The sequence below is a fragment of the Empidonax traillii genome, unplaced genomic scaffold (assembly GCF_003031625.1).
Source record: "Empidonax traillii isolate 1590-97213 ecotype Southwest subspecies unplaced genomic scaffold, ASM303162v1 scaffold345:size607713, whole genome shotgun sequence".
In the NCBI taxonomy this organism is placed as follows: Eukaryota; Metazoa; Chordata; class Aves; order Passeriformes; family Tyrannidae; genus Empidonax; species Empidonax traillii.
Genome location: NW_020955538.1, coordinates 151,451 through 169,150, shown reverse-complemented (window position 1 = coordinate 169,150; position 17,700 = coordinate 151,451). Strand labels below are relative to the sequence as shown.

The 17,700-nt window shown below is 43.2% G+C and overlaps 1 protein-coding gene across 3 annotated transcripts; it reads right to left on the bottom strand.

Moving 5' to 3' along the window:
- Positions 1-1,102: 1,102 nt before the first annotated feature.
- On the bottom strand, positions 1,103-17,220 carry SYT13 (synaptotagmin 13). Of its 3 annotated transcripts, XM_027892303.1 has the most exons (7): positions 17,045-17,220; positions 16,677-16,863; positions 11,418-11,640; positions 9,397-9,537; positions 7,453-7,766; positions 3,437-3,566; positions 1,103-2,678 (listed from the first exon to the last, which is right to left on the bottom strand). In XM_027892303.1, the coding sequence occupies exons 2-7, from the start codon at positions 16,857-16,859 to the stop codon at positions 2,374-2,376; spliced, it is 1,296 nt and encodes a 431-aa protein (XP_027748104.1). In that variant the 5' UTR covers positions 16,860-16,863; positions 17,045-17,220; the 3' UTR covers positions 1,103-2,373. The 3 variants fall into 3 exon arrangements, with proteins under 3 accessions (XP_027748104.1, XP_027748103.1, XP_027748105.1); XM_027892302.1 differs by having other exon boundaries at positions 16,677-17,220; XM_027892304.1 differs by having other exon boundaries at positions 9,397-9,531; positions 16,677-17,220.
- Between the last annotated feature and the right edge of the window lie 480 nt (positions 17,221-17,700).

The window sequence follows — 17,700 nt, the reverse complement described above, 5'->3', positions numbered from 1 at the left end:
TTTTTCATGCGTTCAAATGGAATTTATTATATTGCAATTTGTGCCCATGCCTCTTGTCCTGTCACTGGACACCACTGAAAACAGTTTGGCTCTATGTTCTTTTGTCCTCTCCTAGATCAGGTATCTATACAGATTGACCTAAACAGTTCTAGCTCTCTCAGCCTCTCCTCTTACAGAAGATGCTCCAGACCCTTAAACACCTTCATAGCCATTTGCTACACTTTTTCTGGAAACTCTATACCTGTTTGGTACTGGGAAGTCCAGAAGTAGACACAGCTCTCCAGATGTGCCTTCACCACAGCTGAATAGAGAGGGAGGGTCATCCCCTTTGACCTGCTGGAAATTTTTGTCCTAATACAGCACAAGACACTGTTGGCCTTCTTTGCTACAAGACCACACTGCTGGCTCATGCTCAGCTTAGTGTCCACCAGAACATCCAGATCCTTTTCTGGAAAGCTGCTTTTCAGATGGTCAGCCCTCGCTCCTTCACTGGTGCATGGGGTTTTTCTTCCCCAGATACAGAACTTTGCCTTCTCCTTGTTGAATTTCAGGAGGTTCCTGTTAGCCCATTTCTCCAGCCTCTCAGCATCCCTCTGAATGTCAGCAAAACTGCCTTGTGTTTCAACCAATACTCCCAGTTTTGTGCCATCTGCAAACTTACTGAGGGCATGCTCCGCCCCATTGTCTAGGTCATTTATGAGGATGGTAAACCGTGTCAGTCTCGCTACCAGCCTCAGTCACCACTAGTTACTGACTTCCAGCTGAACTTCATTCCCCTCTTCGTAACCCTTTGTGCCTGGTGCTTCAGCTGGTTTTCAGGCAATGGTTCTGGTGTTTTCCCTTTGCCAACGGGGTGGCAGCCTTCACTTGACAATCTGCTAAGACAATCTCTTATTTGACTGGTAGATCAAAATTGGCTGGATACTAAATAAAGCTTAGCTTAGTATTTTGATTTAAACAGAGGGTCAATCTGACCCAGTAAGTATGAAGTTCTCTGAGATTTTCAGTGCTATGAACTATGTGGTTCTGTTTTCAGATTTTTTTGATGCCTTGTCCCCATGCAAGTCCCTTGAATTTGTGTCTACTACTTGAAAAAAAATAGTAGGACAGGCAGTGTGCTTATGGGGTCATGACATCATCACTACTGATGCCAGACTTTCAGTCCATCTACACACACAAAAAAGGCAGTAAAAGTAACATTTAAGCCACATCAAATTTTGAAAGTGCACACAGAAAAAATAAGCCCTGGAGAGTCTGTCTGGTCAGTGAATTCCTTGTGTCTGGAAGTGATGAAATTCATGGCAGTTCTTAAGAGTTGTCTTCGAGTAATGCTGGTATGAGTACTTGAGTGCAATAGTAACTGTCAAACCAAAACCATCCATCAGCTGCTAAGGTATGAAGTGATCCCACTTCTTTTGCCTAGTTTTAGATGTTGCATGAAATATATTTAGAGTACTTGAAACTTTCTAGCTCAGAAAAAAACCCAAACAGAAAAGATGGCAGTAAACAGAAAGATTTGGTCCAAGTTTTTGGAGGTAACGACAATAACTTTTTGTCTGTGTTAAGGGTCTTCTGGGGTGACACCATAGAAAGATAGAAGGATGTAGGCATTCTGCTAAAAGGTCCTGAAACATTCATATTTTCAGCAGTTTTCATGAATCCTAAATACATGGTATCAAACTCTCCAGGAAACAAAGGTAAAGTAAGGTGTTTGACTTCTTGTTTGGCAGTGTTTGCTTCAAAGGCTGCACAGGATGATGGTGGTGACTGTCACACCCTTTCTTCATCCTCTGTTCTCTCCCTTAGTTTTGTGTCTTTTTCTAGGTATCCATTTACTGCACGTTGGCTTCCCTCTCTCTTTCATACTGATACTTTGTGTCTGCCATGACAGTTAGTTCTGTGATCTTTATTTCTCTCAGTCTTGTAAGGTATTATGAGAAGCAGTGACTGGTACAACAATTGGATGTTTGTGATTATGGAGCCAGCACTCAATCAAGGGACTTGGGGACAGTGCCAGATGCCAGGGAGTGGCTTACAGTTCCATGATAACTTTGCTCCCCTCTGCTCTGCTACAGAAACAGGGACCTCACAGAAATGACAGTGGGCAGGCTTTTAATAAAATTCATTCAAATCATCCAGGCAGCCAAATCTCTTGTTTGAGACAACCACTTAGTTTGGTGAGAGATTATCCTTTAAATATGTTTTTCAGACAGTTTCTCTGGCCAGGATGGGCAGGAAAATCAGAGAAGGGTGGTGTAATAAGAGTGCTGTGCTGAGAAACTTTGAGGAGGGGATGATGGAAGGTGGAATGCAACTTATTCCCCCAGGCTTGGAGGCCTGGTGTAAATCTTGTTGTCAGTAATCATGATGAACCTACATGTGTAGCTGGTGCCACATGGCTATCTGTCTCCTGGGGTTCCTCAGCATTTCTTCCCAGTGGTTCCTCTCTGTACCTGTGACATGTAAGCCCAGACTGCACTTGCCAAGCACGTGGCTCTGGCCAGCACCATCCTGGCTCAGCATTTCCAGCTCTACGCTGGAGGCATGCAGGAGCTCATGAGGCACCTCAAACATGATCATCTCATTCCACACCGGGTTGATCTTGTGTTTTGCACGTTTGGTCTGCTTCTTCTTCAGCTTCAAGGACTGATGCCTCAGCGTCACCTTGACAGAAACATCTGTATGGGAAGTGGAAAGAGGCACCAAATTAATGACCATGCAACAAATAGGTTAGAGTAGACTAGACTAGACTAGAATATGCTGAGTTGGAAGGGACCCATCGAGTCCAACTGCCCCTGCGCAGGACACCCCAAGAATCACACCATGTGCCTGAAAGCATTGTCCAAAAGCTTCTTGAACTCAGACAGGCTTGGTGCTGTGACCACTTCCCTGGGGAGCCTGTTCCAGTGCTCAACCTCCCTCTGAGTGAAAAACTTTTTCCTGATATCCAACCTAAACTTCCCCTGACTCAGCTTTGTGCTGTTTCCTTGAGTCCTGGTCACCACAGAGATCAGTACCTGCCCCTCCTCTTCCCCTCACAAGGAAGTTGTAGACTGCAATGAGGTCTCTCCTCAGTCTCCTCTAGGCTGAACAAACCAAGTGACCTCAGCTGCTGCTCATAAGGCCTCCCCTCTAGATCCTTCGTCATCCTTGTGGCCCTCCTTTGAATGCTCTCTAGTAGCTTAATGTTTTTTTTATATTGTGGTGCCCAAAACTGCACCCAAAAATGCAAGAGAATTGACACTACCATCAGTCTGAGAGAGAGCACATAAGAAATATTGATCTGGGGCATATTTGGTTTTCACTTTTTAGAAATTATTCAAATATCTTTAGCCAAACTTTTTTTTTTCCTGCCAAACATTACCCTTCCCACTGTCTTTCTAGATTTACATAATAGCAGAAACAACAGTCTCTGTTTCCTTCCTATTACACTCACCACTGCCAAGTAAATCTTTCAGCTGCTTGGAATGGAGATTTTTAGCCTTAATGATCACCACCAGAAGGCGGTTAGCTGCTGGCAGGTAGCTAATAGAGAGCAGAACCTCCCCATGGCCCGTAGATGGCTCCTGGAAATGGAGACACAGAAAGAGTTAATTTTTTATATAGTCTCGGCCATAACATTAGGAAAACTAAGTAATACAAGAATGATGGGTGGAAGGCCATGGACCAACCAAGTTGTCTCTCTGTCTTTGTACAGGAGATCTTTTCAGTTACACTGGATGAGAATAAACCTTCCAAACATGCCTGAAAGGCTCCTCCACTCATAAAACCCCAACCATGTGAGTTACTGAATCTTTATGTTGCTGAAAAGTAACTGTTTCCTGACATCAACTTTTAGTGGACTATTTAGTCAGAAGAAGAAGATTTGGGTCTGGAATACGATGCAAGTAGTCAGCTACTCTTATTTTGAGAGACCACCTGTATTTATTTCCACTATTTCCATTACTGCTTTTCATAATCCACTTTTTGTTTCAGCTGCTTTATTTCCCAGGAGGCTCTGATGGATGCAGCCCCCAGCCCATACTGCCCAGCAGAAGTGTAGGGCTCCCTGGGAAAGCACAGGTGATGCCTGGGAATGAGTCAGACGTGGAGCTGGAGCTACATCTTCTCTGACACCCTACTTGGTATGGGAAAAAACCCAGCCAACACAAAATCCTCTGTGAGTTTGGCACAGTACTTTATTCTTACTTCCCACCTGCAATCTCCCAGGACTGTGAGCAGCTCTCCCTGCAGCCCTTGTGAGAGACTTCTTTTCCTTTTTTCTTTTTTTTTTTTTTCTTTTTCTCTGTCTTTATTGTCCTCTTAACCACCTGATGTTTTTGCCCTCTCCTTCCACTTGCCCTGTACAAGCAGCCCCAGAGGCAGAAGCCTAGAGGCAGCCCCACCACCACCATTCTCCCCTGGGAGAGCAGTGCAGTTTCTTCCTCAGGAGCCAGCAGGAAGAGAGAAAATTCCATGCTGTTTTGTGCAGACCTGACAGCCCATGGCAAGGGATGAAAGTGGAGCAGTTATTCTCTCAGTGAGTAGGAGCTTGTGACAGAAATCTGGTTTAGTGTGAGGTTAATGACCCAGAACAGTCACAGAAAGCCAGTGTCAATCCAATGGACTCCCTTTGGACTCCTTAGCATGATCTACATCCTCTAGGACAGACAGCCCTTCTCCAGGCCATTTCTGTGCTCTGCACTCTTGCTACTAAGTGAGCCATAAATATTTCAAATTAAGTTTTCAAACCAGTACTCGAAACAGGCAAGGACAGGCCCCTGTATGCTCCCTGTGAGCTGACTGACTCTCCAGAAAACATGGCTGTCTGGTTTGAGTGACTAATTTGTCCTGCACAAATCAGGTGGGAGGCCATTAGCAAGGAAAGCTGAAATTCAATCCTAAGTCAACCCAAGTAAATCTTTTTTTCATACACTCAGGTAGCAATGAAGGGCTCATATGCATTTCTCTTACATAAATCTGTCTTAAATTGATGTGGACCTTAAAACCATGCATAAAAACGGGGAGAGATTCAAATGCCTGCATGTTTACTACAAAATAATAGGTGTTTGTACACAGAGGGACAAATCCAAAAGCCACCTCAATACAAAAACAGAGTTTAAGCAAGCCATAAGCTGCTTTTGTGTATTTGTCCTCACCACATCTCACCCAGGTCCCATTCTATAGCTCTTGGCTAGAGTTTGGTTCCTGTAGCTCCAGGCACAGATAGATGCACTGGAGACTGGGAGGGGGTAGGGCTGTGTAGATGTGCACGTACGCACGCACACACACAAACGCACACGCTGTGCACAGGTCACATCTTGTGCTTATGACTTTATAACTCCTAGTATTCTGATCAAGTTTTTGACCAGCCTGTATCCACATGAAATCAAAACCTGCAGTGGTTGGTCTCTGCTGGAGCTTTGCTTGAAGAGACCAAGCCAAAGGTAATTTTCTGTCCCCTTTCTGGGTTTTATTTTCTTTTCTTTCCTTTTTTCTATTAAATCCATAACCTGCATTTTGTCCTGCAACCTTTCAAATTCATATAACCATCAGAGCTTCAGTCTTCCTTTCTATGCAATAAGGATGAAAAGCATCAAGGGACTTACGTGCAGGGCACCATGAAATCACAAAAAGGAAGTTGCTATGCAAGGACCCACTATCATCACTGTCATTAGCAAAGCAGTGGGAGGGAAGGAAGACAAGATAAGGTTATCAGTCTACAGTATCTATGCTTTGCATTGCTCACAGGACTCCATGAATTCCTGAATGCTAATTGCATTACCATGTTAGCTGTAAGCACCACTCTGAGCTCCTTCCCTTGGGTGTAGGGGCATTTCCAGGAAGGTACATATGAAATTTCTGCCCTTCCTGGTGTTTCAGGGAAATGTCAGACTTTAGACAAAGCTCAGTAACTTTGTTCCTGCATGAATGCTGTCAAAAATAGCTCCTGTTTTTTGAACAGCTCTTCTTCACTCCCTCCCTCTGGTTCTCAATGAATGATTCAGGATATGTATACATAAGCTATCTGTGCAATGGCTGGCTCTCTCCGGTCCCAGATGACGCAAATTCAGCTTTCACTGCACATCCTCAGCTCAAACTGGGGCACTTTTCGGCAGTACTGTTGGTGCTAACCTTGTGCTGTCAACCTGGAGAAGAAATGAGCCCTGTTTCTGTGTGTAGTTGTGAAGCTGGACAAGGCAGAACTCCCAGTATGTCAGGACTCCTTCACGTGCACTGGAGTCACAACTGACCATTGCTGTGAACAGGCTGTTCCTTGGGTATTGCTAAAAAAGCAGATGGTTCAGTATGGGTGTTGGGGAGAGGGTTACAGATATTAGACAAATATTCAACCTTTGCTTGAAGATTATTAAACTAATTCAGACCACACATTTGTGTCTGCTGCCTCTGTCTCTGCCAGATGTTTTTTTAGGGTGGACAGCCCTGTTAGTACTCAAGTGGTGATCAGATAAATCAGCATTACTGGAAATCAGAAATGCTAACTCTGTACTCTGTGTCTGTGGCCAATTCAGTGGAGAGCCCTTACCCCTGATGGTGACAGGTAGTAATTAATTTCGTGATGCTTAGCGACAGCATTGGTGTTATTTTGCATTGCTCACCTCATAGCACACCAGAGTACAACAGGTTTGTTGTGATGTACCAGTAGCATCAACAGCAGCACCCTGCTGCCATATTAAGTGTCTTGCTGCTGCTAGAGGAATAACCCAGTCCATGGCAGGGAAAAGGCTTCTGAGGAAATGTGCAAGATGTTAGTGCTCGTGAAGCATCCCCTGTACCTACTTCAAGTACTGCTGGAATACTTCCCTCCGTTTTCCCTGTTTGTGCTACTGGGAAGATGCGGATAAGGAAGGAAAGGAAGGTTTTGATGTTTAAGAAAACCAACACGATGCAATGAATGATATTTTGACATCTCCCAAAGCAAATAGCAGTGGATTGATCCCAGTAAAAATAAGTGGTCTTCAGTCCAACATTTTGGTCCCAAAAATGTATTTGACTGCTTGCTTAAGGCTCTCTGGGATGCCACTGAGTGCCCTACCAACACAGCTTAGCAGAGGCCCTCCATCAGGCGCTGTAGGCGCTCTCTGGTGTTTCAGCTCTTGCCACTGTGGTCTCAGAAACTCACATACCTTTTTCTAGACAAAGCTTTTGAATTACAGATGTCAGTATCAGATTGTCATGGAATTGAGGAGGAGCTGAGGGAGTTGTGACACATGTGAACTGCTGGGAGCAGTAGATGAAAGGGCTGGGTTGATGGGCCTCTGCTTCTGAAATGTTATCTACAGACCACAGAGCACTGCTGGGTGACCTCTGCAGTCCCACATCAACCCTCTAAACCTGCTCCAAACAAATAAAGCCAACCGCCCACATGGAGCCATCTAGCAAAAGGGCTTGTCTTGTCCAAACTATTAATCATTAGGGTTTCTGGACTACCAACACAGACTGAGTCCATACCTTCTCTGGACTCTTTAGCCTTTCCCACTGGGCCTTCCCAAAGGATTCCTCCATCTCAGCAAGGTTCAGTTTGAGTTCCCCCACAATGCTGTGTCTGGAGAACTTGTCGCAGTTTCTCAGGGTGAGAGTCAGTGTCCCCTCTGGCATCTCCTCCTCAGTTAATGGGAATCGCAGGACCTCCTCCCAAAGGGTGTGAAGTACCTTCTTCTTCAGCTCTGTCTGGGCCTCAGCAATACCAGACTTGCTCACCAGTGTGCCCAGAATGTAGCAATGGCAGCCAGCGTCTTGTTCCGCACTCATTCTGCCATGCATAGCTGGAAAAGATTGATAGTAAGGACCTCTCACAAAAGACAACCCCGAAGTATCTGTGGCTAAATCGCTTATTTCATGAGAGCCATAAAATAAAACAGCTGCATAGACATCGACCCCCATTCCTGCTTGCATGGAGCAGGCTAAGCTGTGAGCTCATGCTCTGGTGTTTCCATCATGCTGCACAATGCCCCTGTCCTTCTGCCACTGCAGAAGGATGCTGCTAGTGTTTGGGAGAGCAACAGCTGAGTTCAAGGGAACATGGTCTGTTGAAAGATGCAGAACAGCAATGAGATGAGACAGTGTGGTACAGGAATTGGCAGCTCTCATTTACTTTTACCTTGGCACACAAAAGAGCCTCTTACAAAGACTTTAAAAGCAGGAAGGTCAGTCACAGACATCAGAAATGAGGTAGACCTCCCCCTTGGCACACATCCATCCCTGCAGGCCAGTGGGGGATAAGTCTAAGGGTTATTTCATTAGGCTCATTCAACCTCTGGTAAAAGAATCTGTCAGAAGCCATACCACAGCCCAAAAGATCTATGTCAAGAGACATTCATCTCTAATTTTATATTGCTTTTTTGTTGAAAAGCCTAGAGTGAGAATGGCATTTCACACTCCAGTTGCATCAATAGAACTGCATTATCTTCTCCACAGCAAGAGGAACATACCTTTCTCCAAGGGGTCATGGAGCATCAGGACTTTGTGGGCAAAATTGCTGTCCTTGCTGCAGCCAGTCCAAGGACAGCTGCTCCTGAGCTGCCAGGACCACAGGGCATGGGTCACAGGGCTCTCCTGGTTTCTCAGGGGAGCAGAACTGGGTAGCAGACCCTGCTCCTTCCCTGGTGGCACTAGGGTACCCAGGGAGGAACATGCGCACAGGAGTGCCAGGGTGGCAGCCAGCAGGCGTGGGTGTCCATGCTGGTGGGGAACTGTGAGCTTGCTGCTGGCATCAGGCCCACAGCAGTGGCTGCCATTCAGCACCTTTTCAGTTCTCACTTCAGAGGGTGTGATTTGATTAGGTTTCCACAGAGATCTGCACTGTGCATGAATTATTCAGTCAGCTTTTTTTACTTTCCCAGAGGAACTGATGATGCTCCAGCCTGAGTGGAGAAGCTGTTACAGTTGTCAGTTCCTACTTCAAAGAGTGACACAGAAGCTGGCTGCCTGGTCAAGCACAGCCAGAGGGTTCTTCCTCAAAATAAGTCTGGCGTCTCCAGCTCAGCCTTTGACTTGACTTGAGGAAGAGGCAGTAGGAAGTGGGTCAAGTTGAAGAATGAAAGGTGGAGAGAGGAAGGAGATAGTAGCCCACTTCCCTCCTACACCCTCCCTGCCCCCAAAGGAAAATATAAAAAGAAGAGGTTGCTTTGTACCATGTCTGGGATTGGAGGAACCCATCATGGTTCCTGAATCCTGCTTTTGAGATGTGCAAACAATTGTTCCCAAGCCATGCCCTGCACACTCACTTCGAACAGTGACATTGCCAAATATTTCTGTTCTGCAAACCCAGAACCGGTGAAACATCAAATGGTCCTGGGAACACATGTTGCTTTTAAGGTAGGAGGGGAACTCTCTATAAATATAATCTCAATAGGTGTCTTGTACCATTCAGATCAGAAGGTCTCTCCCCCTTACCTTCCAGAAGTGCCACACGCAGCTCGGCCCTTTGTTGATCGTACGCAAGGGAGTAGTGCAGCTCAGGGGCCTGGTTACAGCTGGCTGCCCTCTCAGGGTTCAGGTGCTCTGTGACACACACATCCTTTACCACACCTGGAACTGAAATAACCCCTTTAGCAAGCAGGTCTTCACCTTCCCAGGAGAACAAATCCATCCTCTCTTGACTCAGCTTTTCTGAATGTCTTACTATTCCTGCACCTTGTGTGCAGGAATATAATTTATTTTCCTTCTTCCTCCATCATCATGTCTCATTTTTGCTCTGTTTACTCACACTTTCGGCTCTTTCTACAGCACCTGGACAAGCCTTTTGCAGTCCACCACATTGTGCTTTATGATGGTTCTTTTACCTTATTCCTAGGCCAAGATGTCTAAATTACTTGTTATGTTGTTTTATGTTGTTTTAACTTGCATTGTTAAATTGAATCGTATGTTCTCTGTAATGAGAATGTGAGTCTGCTTTTGAGCTGCTGTGCAATTCTGCATCAGGTCAGACCTCTCTAAAAGTTTTTTTAGATTTTAACAAAGTCTTTGTCATGCAAAAGGCATCTAATTCCATAGCACCTGATCAGGTAGAAAACAATGAACTTGAGAATACTAGAGGCAGTTTTTCAATGTGTGATTTTAGAGCTGAGTATGTATTTTATACTGAAATAAAGCAAGTTGCAAGACTAAAAGAGAAGCCAGAGATTTTTGTCATCAAAAGCTGTAATCTGCCATGTCAGTTCTGATTCACATGGAAAACAATAGTGGAACCAGAACATGTCCTCCTAAAAATCTCAGACACAGTTCAGACCAGTTCATTGTGGCACCAAAAAGAGAATGCAATGATTCTTGCTTAATTTTAGCACCACTTGAGCTATGAAATCAGGCAGAGCAGGAAGGAAAGTTGCTTGTACCATTAGCAGTGCAGAGAGGCTCTTACACCAACACACTTACATAAAGATTTAGCCTAAATGCAGCCATCATTCTTCATCTTCTCCACCCTATAATCTTCTTCCTGACACCTAAGGATGTGCCTCAGACAGACTCTTCCGCCAATGCAGCTGCTTCCTATGGTACTTTTTTTCCATACTCATAAGTCTCATAAGGGTTGAATGTAGCAATCATCTTTCCAGAACAGCAAAAATATAATCTCAAGCAATTAAAAAAAACCCAAAAGAGTATTCAGTAAAAGTCATGACAGATGACATTGGCTCTCTGGCTAATCTTCAGGAAGGTTTTATTAGCATGGTAGCCAGAAGAATCAATTATCCTGTTCAAAGGTAGCTGTGAAGTTAAAAATCAGTATGGAAGCAATCCAGATATGCTGCCAGATGTATATAATTAACAATGAATTTTCTCTAAGGCTCCAAAAATCTTATGTTTCAGGTTTTGGAGTGTAACCCTTTGGGCTGGATGGGAAACAGGAATCCTGTGTGGCAAAAATATTTGAGGTGTCAGCCTTCAGTTTCACTGTGCATTACAACAAGCCAAGACCATCTCACCAAACCAAAGGAAAAAAAGGAGCAGAGAAAATTAGAGGCTTAGAAGCTTTAAATCCCACTGTCCCCGACAAAGACAGTTGCTGGACAGCTGGCATTTGTCCTGGAGGAGATACTCTGCTCAATTTTCACCAGATATTTCACACATACTCTGGCAACTGCTTTTGGTAAAACTACACTAAATGCACATTTCTACAGATTGTTTGCTACCAGTGAGGCAGATTCTTCAACACAAAAGATATTCAGGTAAAAAAAAAAGCATTGCAACAAGACACAATACAGCTTTGTTATCTGAATGTTCTGATGAACTCCATGACTACCTTCTGTTAACAAATATGTTGAAGACAGAACTCACAGTGCTCATAAAAGGGGAGCGAAAACCATCCCATATCTTCATTTTCACATTTATATCTCTAAGAAAAATCACATTGTGCTGAGAAGTATCACAGATCTACACCCAGAAAAGCAATTGTTAGTCCAAAGACCAAAAACTCCTACCGTTTTGAGGGAGAACAAACAGCTCTTCATTGACTTGTATCTTCATCCTGTTCTCATCCAAGCTAGTAGGTTTTCCAGTAGCTGGTTCTTCCGTAGTCTTCAGAGAGTACTGTGTGTAGTTAACAATTTCAGGTGATGTTACTACTGGTTTGGGGCCATAAATGTTGGGAAACTTCAGGAGTGCTCGAGGCTGTACTGGCTCTGCGGTTTTCTTAACGTTGAACTGAAAATTAAAACCTTGTTTATTACTTTGAACTAATTATACTAATTCTTCCAATTCTCACAGCATTAAATGATCTGAGACAAAGAGAGAAAAAGTGGTGCCTCTGGTCAGTCCTACCATCATTTTTTATGGGGTTGTAGAAACCACTGCCTGTAAGTCCAGAGACTTTCTTGCCAAAGCTGACACCCTCCTACTTGGTAGATATCTTGTCTACTTGGTGTATGTCTTTTCAGATTTATTCCTCTTATAATTTGATTTTTCCTCTCTTTCTCTAGCAGTTAATCTTTTCATAAGTCTGTGTTTCTTCTTAGGACAGAAATTAACCATTAAGTTAATTTTGCTATGATTAATGCATGGTAATTTTTACTTTGATGTTTGAAGTCAAATCCAAGAGCAAGAGGCTACAGCCACCCATAGATTTCAGAATATTTTAAGTGATATGTAATAAACATTAGGATAGGAGACAGGTCATATAGTCACGTGTATCAAGTACAACCATGATGTAATAAGAGAAAGGAGAACTGGTTGAACAAATGAGCCCTGCAATGAAATACCAAGAGTAGTTGATCCAATGGTCATCTCAGCCTCTCTAGCCCAGAGCTTCATCTGACCCTCAGACACATATTTGCTCTTTATTACACCAGGATTGAAATTTGGATTTATGCCTGAGTTTGTTCTTAAAACTTCAATTCCCTGCTGAATCATGAACATGGAATGAGCAGAAGAACCTGAAAGACAGTGCGATGCTCAGAGTGTCCAAGAAAAGGTTGGCACAAAGGCATCATTGTCCTCCATAAACAAAGAAAAATATTTTAGTGGAATATAACAGTCCTCTTTTCCTTGTGTCCCAAGAAAGGATCCAGTCTGCTTACAACTGAAATCATTCCTGATTCATTTATGTTTGGATTCATCAATAGGGAAGAACAAAAGCTGACTAGCAAATGACCCCAACCCTTGCAACAGATTTTATTAATGTTTCCAAAACATGAGAGACAAAAAGCAGAAGTAAACCAGACACTGTGGTTGATTATTGTGAAGTGGGATTATCTCCAACCTTACTGCCTGCCAACCTGTTTTATGTCAAGATCAAGGGTGAGACAGAAAAGGTTCATAACTGTAAATAAAGTTTTTCATTAGTCTTATTGTTTCCTATTAATAATGAATGTAGATGATGCCCTGAAGCACTGTCTGTGTTGGGACTTCAAGGTCCCAGCTTGTATACCCAGAGGAAGCATACCTATTTCTCAAGGAACAGAGTCTGAAGGAAGAGAGCAGTCTTGGATGTTGGCTGTTTAGTCATATTCTGCTCATGGAGATCATAGTACCATGGTTACATACACTTGGCAGTGGTAGAGAATTATTTAGATGAGTAATTCCATCTTCTCAAGGCAGCCAGTGCATCAGTGTTTAGGAAGTTTACCATGTAACGTAGCATTTTATCTTGTCTAACTTTAAGGGCTCTGAATGAAAAGTGTATTGAAAAACAAAGACGTCACTGTGTGCCATCCTCACCTAGTGTTCAGCTGTGCTTAGCTATTATGTAAGTCATATGGTGTGGGCCTGTAAGTGAGATCCCTCTTTCAGAGATGTGAGCCTCATCAATCCTCTAGGAAATGTGAAGTAACTCATGCAAACCTTAAATGCAGTTTTCCATTCTTCTAAAGTTAAAGCAAACCAACCAAGCAAAATATGTGAGGAACCGCTGGATAACGCCTTGAAAAGCCAGGATGCTTTTGTTGTGCAGAGCCATTACACCTAACACACATACAGGGCCTGACATGCTGGTCAGTCTCTGCTATTCTCTCTCCTGAAACTGCTGCTTAAGGCTGCTGTCCTAGTAGGCACTGGCCATCACACCGGAGCTACATGCCTGCATTGCTCTGTGCTGCTAGCACATGAAGCACTTTGAGATCCTTTGGGATGAAAACACCATACAAGTTTGAGGTATTGCTAGTACAATCTTTTTTTTCCTCTTGCTAAAAGTCAGGCAGGCTGTAGTCAGGAAATCCATCAGCACACAGCACCTAAGAGCTCCACTGGGTCTAAATATTCCTCTTGTGTGTCTGCTCTGCAGAATTAGAGATGAGAGACATATGCAAGCACAGTGGGACTAGCCCACTCCCTCTTCTAACTGCATCTGCCTCTGTTTATTATTTTGCTGCCAGTTCTTTTCCCAAGTGCTATCTGCTAATCCAGTTACATAGCAGTGCCCTATGGAAATTTTCTTTGCAAATCAGCAGCAGTGTCTTAAATAAAGAGATGAGCAGGACAGTTCAGACAGTTTTGTAAAAATGCATGAAAGCAAATACACCAAAATAGGAAGGAGGTTGCAACTGACTCTTCTGGGTCCCTGGCCAGTGTCACTCAAACAAAGCACCGGATTGTTGCCATTGCTGCATGTATTTAGGAATCTTCGTTCTGCAGGCTTTGCGAGACTTTGCATATTTACAGCAGATTTTCATTGTTCTGGAGATGTATCTTTGTGTTTGAACTCTTCCTCCTCACAAATGCAGGGCATGTCCACAGGGAGCCTCTGTCTATAGCAAATACAAGCATCGCTGTCATGGGAGACGTGCCAAGTGAATAAAATGCAGACTTGCTTCATCTTTCCTTTGTCATCTCTGTTTATCAGAATCAGTTGCCCTGACAGGCTTCAATAATTAAGTATGTCAAACACTGACTAGGACATACTGTGTACTAATGTAGTCAGAAAAAAGTCTCAACAGAACAATTTATAAACATAGACAGAGATGATAAAATTTCACACGCTCCGAACTCAAATTGAGATTCATTTCTTGGAGGTATATAGACTGATTCTGAATCAGTGACAGCGCAGGAAAATACATGTTCCTGGCAAGAAAACTGTTTTAATTGGAAAGAATTGCTAAACGTACAGAATATGCAAACTAAGAATATTTTGCACTTTCTGTGACAGAATGTTTACTTGACTGCTATAATTGGTCCAGATTACTTTAAAAAAAACCAAAGCCAGTAACACTATAAATAATACTTCAAATTAAAAAGTCTAAAATGCTAAAAGAATGCAATCACTCAGGTAATAGTGATACATTGAGGGCAGGTGAAAAATTTGATCCCTTGTTGGTCAAATACTGGATTAAGAAATGGCAAGACCTGATGAATGTAAAAATATTGTGAGAACCGTAACTGAATAGCTCTTTGGTACCTGAGGCTTCGTTGGACAATATGGAGACTGAATGCTTATTTCAGTCATTTAAGCAGGGTAACACGCCAGTGGACAAGGTTGAGGATGGATTAACACTTTCCCAAGGTGTTTCCCAAAAGGCGTATAAAAGAAAAGAAATCCAGTCCAATGATGGAGTTAAAATAAAGTTCTGAGATACTTCTGAGCTAGATTACAACAACAAAAAGTTTCTTGTAGAAAGAATCTCATGGTAAAGTTATCTCTGGGTAGTGTTACTCCAGACAACAGCTAGAAAAACTGCTGTACAAAGTGATATGGCTGTCAAGTTACACATTTCTCATTCATGGTAAGAGTAAACTTGGAAAATCTCAGCATAATTGTGCATTCTTATATACAGACATTGGCAAATCCCCTGTATAGGGTAGAAAAGACAAGAAAGGAACCTGCAAAGGACATTACTAAGCTGCTAAGCAGAATAGCAGGGGAAATTCATCCTAACAAAATGCAAACTGATACTCCGTGCTCATGGATGAAGGCTCAGAATTAGCAGCAATCTCTTGAGAAGTCCTAAACTCCATGCAGACGTTAATCCATGGTCAGCAGGGCCTTCCTTTCTCACATCCCTTTCCCCCTCCAGCAATCACAAGTTCTGGTAATGCCGTTCTGTATATCTGCACCAGTTCTTACAATACAGTTTGTAGATTTGGTCATCTTTCCTCAGAATTAACTGTAACAGGAGCATGAAGATACCAGGTTTCTTTTCTACTAAAAGCCTAAGAGTGGAAGCCAAAGAGAGACTGAATATTTAATTACAAACATTATAGAGAAGTTCAGTTAGGACTCCTGCAGCACACTTTAAGAGTACAAAAATAATAGGAAGGTCAAATAATTAAAAGACCAACAAAGACTGTTATACGATGGATCACTGGCCTTTGGAATTGGCTGTATGGCATAACACTTGGTTAAATGGCTAAGTGGAAGTGAAAAGGATGCAGGCAAATACAAGTATCAGGAGCAACAACCAATAGGTAATACTTTCAGAGACTGACTGTAGCTCATGCTAAAGACCATAGTCAGCCAAGGAATTCATCTAACATTTCCATTTGAAGAAGAGATTCCCATTAATAAGTACCTTAGAAGGGTCCTGTAATTTTCCTTGTTCTCTCTTGCATTGAGCTCAGGAGTAAATCGGGGCATTTGGATTTTAACAAGAATAAAAGAGCACACAGGGATGCCTGACACTTTTCATGCTCCACATTGCTCTTACAGTAAGTGAAAAAGAAATTCACAGTGTGATGAGATTGCCCAGTCACCACAGTCTAGATCCTCACTTGCTTTTTATTGTAATTTCAATGCCTTTTTTTAACTTCACACTAATTAATCCCCTCAGTTAGAGGGGCAGAGGGATGAGGATGAAAGGTTTTCACAAGAAATCAGCTGTTGGCAGGGAACTATCCTGCAAGAACTGTAAGATAATTTGAATAGAGTTAAACAGCTGCTATATGAGATCTCAGCAGGAGTCATGTTTTTTTCACAAAGCTGCATGCCACCTGGTACAGTCCAGTCTTCTCCTCTCAGGAAATTATTTCCCTTGTGATCTATCTTGACAGCTAAACACCATTTCAAGTCTTTCTCCCCCATTTTTGCCATTAGCAGCTTTCTCTTTGGCAGTGAGGCAGCTGTCTCCTGCTCCGGTAATTCTGTGTTACCCAGTTCATCTCTGTTTTTCCCTCACTCCTCCTCCCACTAGCATATTGTTACATCCTAAACACAGTAAGCAGATAAACAGGCAGCATAAATCACATGCTGAGTAGCCTAACAGGGAAGTTGCATTTAAGAAAAATCACAGAGTAAATTAGAGACTGTGTCTTACTTGCTGGACTGGCTGAAGCACGCTGGGCTTAGGATTTTCCGTCTCCTCCTCTTGGTCCTTTTCTGAGAGTCCTTTCCCAGGTTGCTTGCATTTGCAGAAGCAGGTGAGACCGCAGAGGGCAAGGATGCTAGTTGCAGTCCCTAAGGTAGCCCCCAGGGCTATAACTGGAGCAGACAAAACCATTGTCCTGTGCTGCACAGGAACAGAAAGAGCAGAAACCCTGTGACTATCCTACTCGCTGCGAGAGCAGCTCTGCCACATCCACTCCGATTTTTAGCCTGGCTTCATTCTCCTTGGAAGTCTGGAAGCAATTCTGTTGTGCAGAAAAGAAAAAGGACCAATCTAGAGACACGGATAAATCATCCCACCTTTGCTAGGCAACAAGGCTACCTTTCTATCCTGATGATGGAGGTTCTGCTCCAGGTTACATTAAGGAAATAGTGGTTGTAGTGCCTGCAATCTCCATATAACTGCAAACAGGCAGTTTTCATTGAAGCCTATTCTCCAGCTCCACTGGGAAAAGTCTGATGTGTGATAGAGAGGAAAGACGTCAGCAGAAGGGGCTGGCCTTGCTAGCTAACTCACAGAAAGTGCATCCAAATGTTTGATCAGCTCTCTAGCAATATTTCTCAGGCCTGGCTTGGTGATATGCTCAAGAGGTTGAATTTTTCTGTTCTAAGGCAAAGATAGTGACTGCCAAAAGCTGCTGGCCTGAGAAGCCATGTGATAACATTACACAATACTCTATAGTCAGAGTAAAGCCTGTGTGAAAGTCAGGCAAAACTTTCTCATTCTTCAGAGACTGGAGAACAAACACAGGCAAGAATTAAGCACTGTCCCATACCTCGCCACCTTCCCATTAAAGCACAGGGTCTGTTCCTTTTGGACCTGCTTTCTGTAGGATCAGTGCAGAGCAGCACCTCTATATAAAAGGACAGCAGAAAATCCTGTCAGACAAGACACACTAGTGCATATGCTGCTTCCTCTGGAAGGAATGAGAAAGCAAACAACATATGCTAGATAT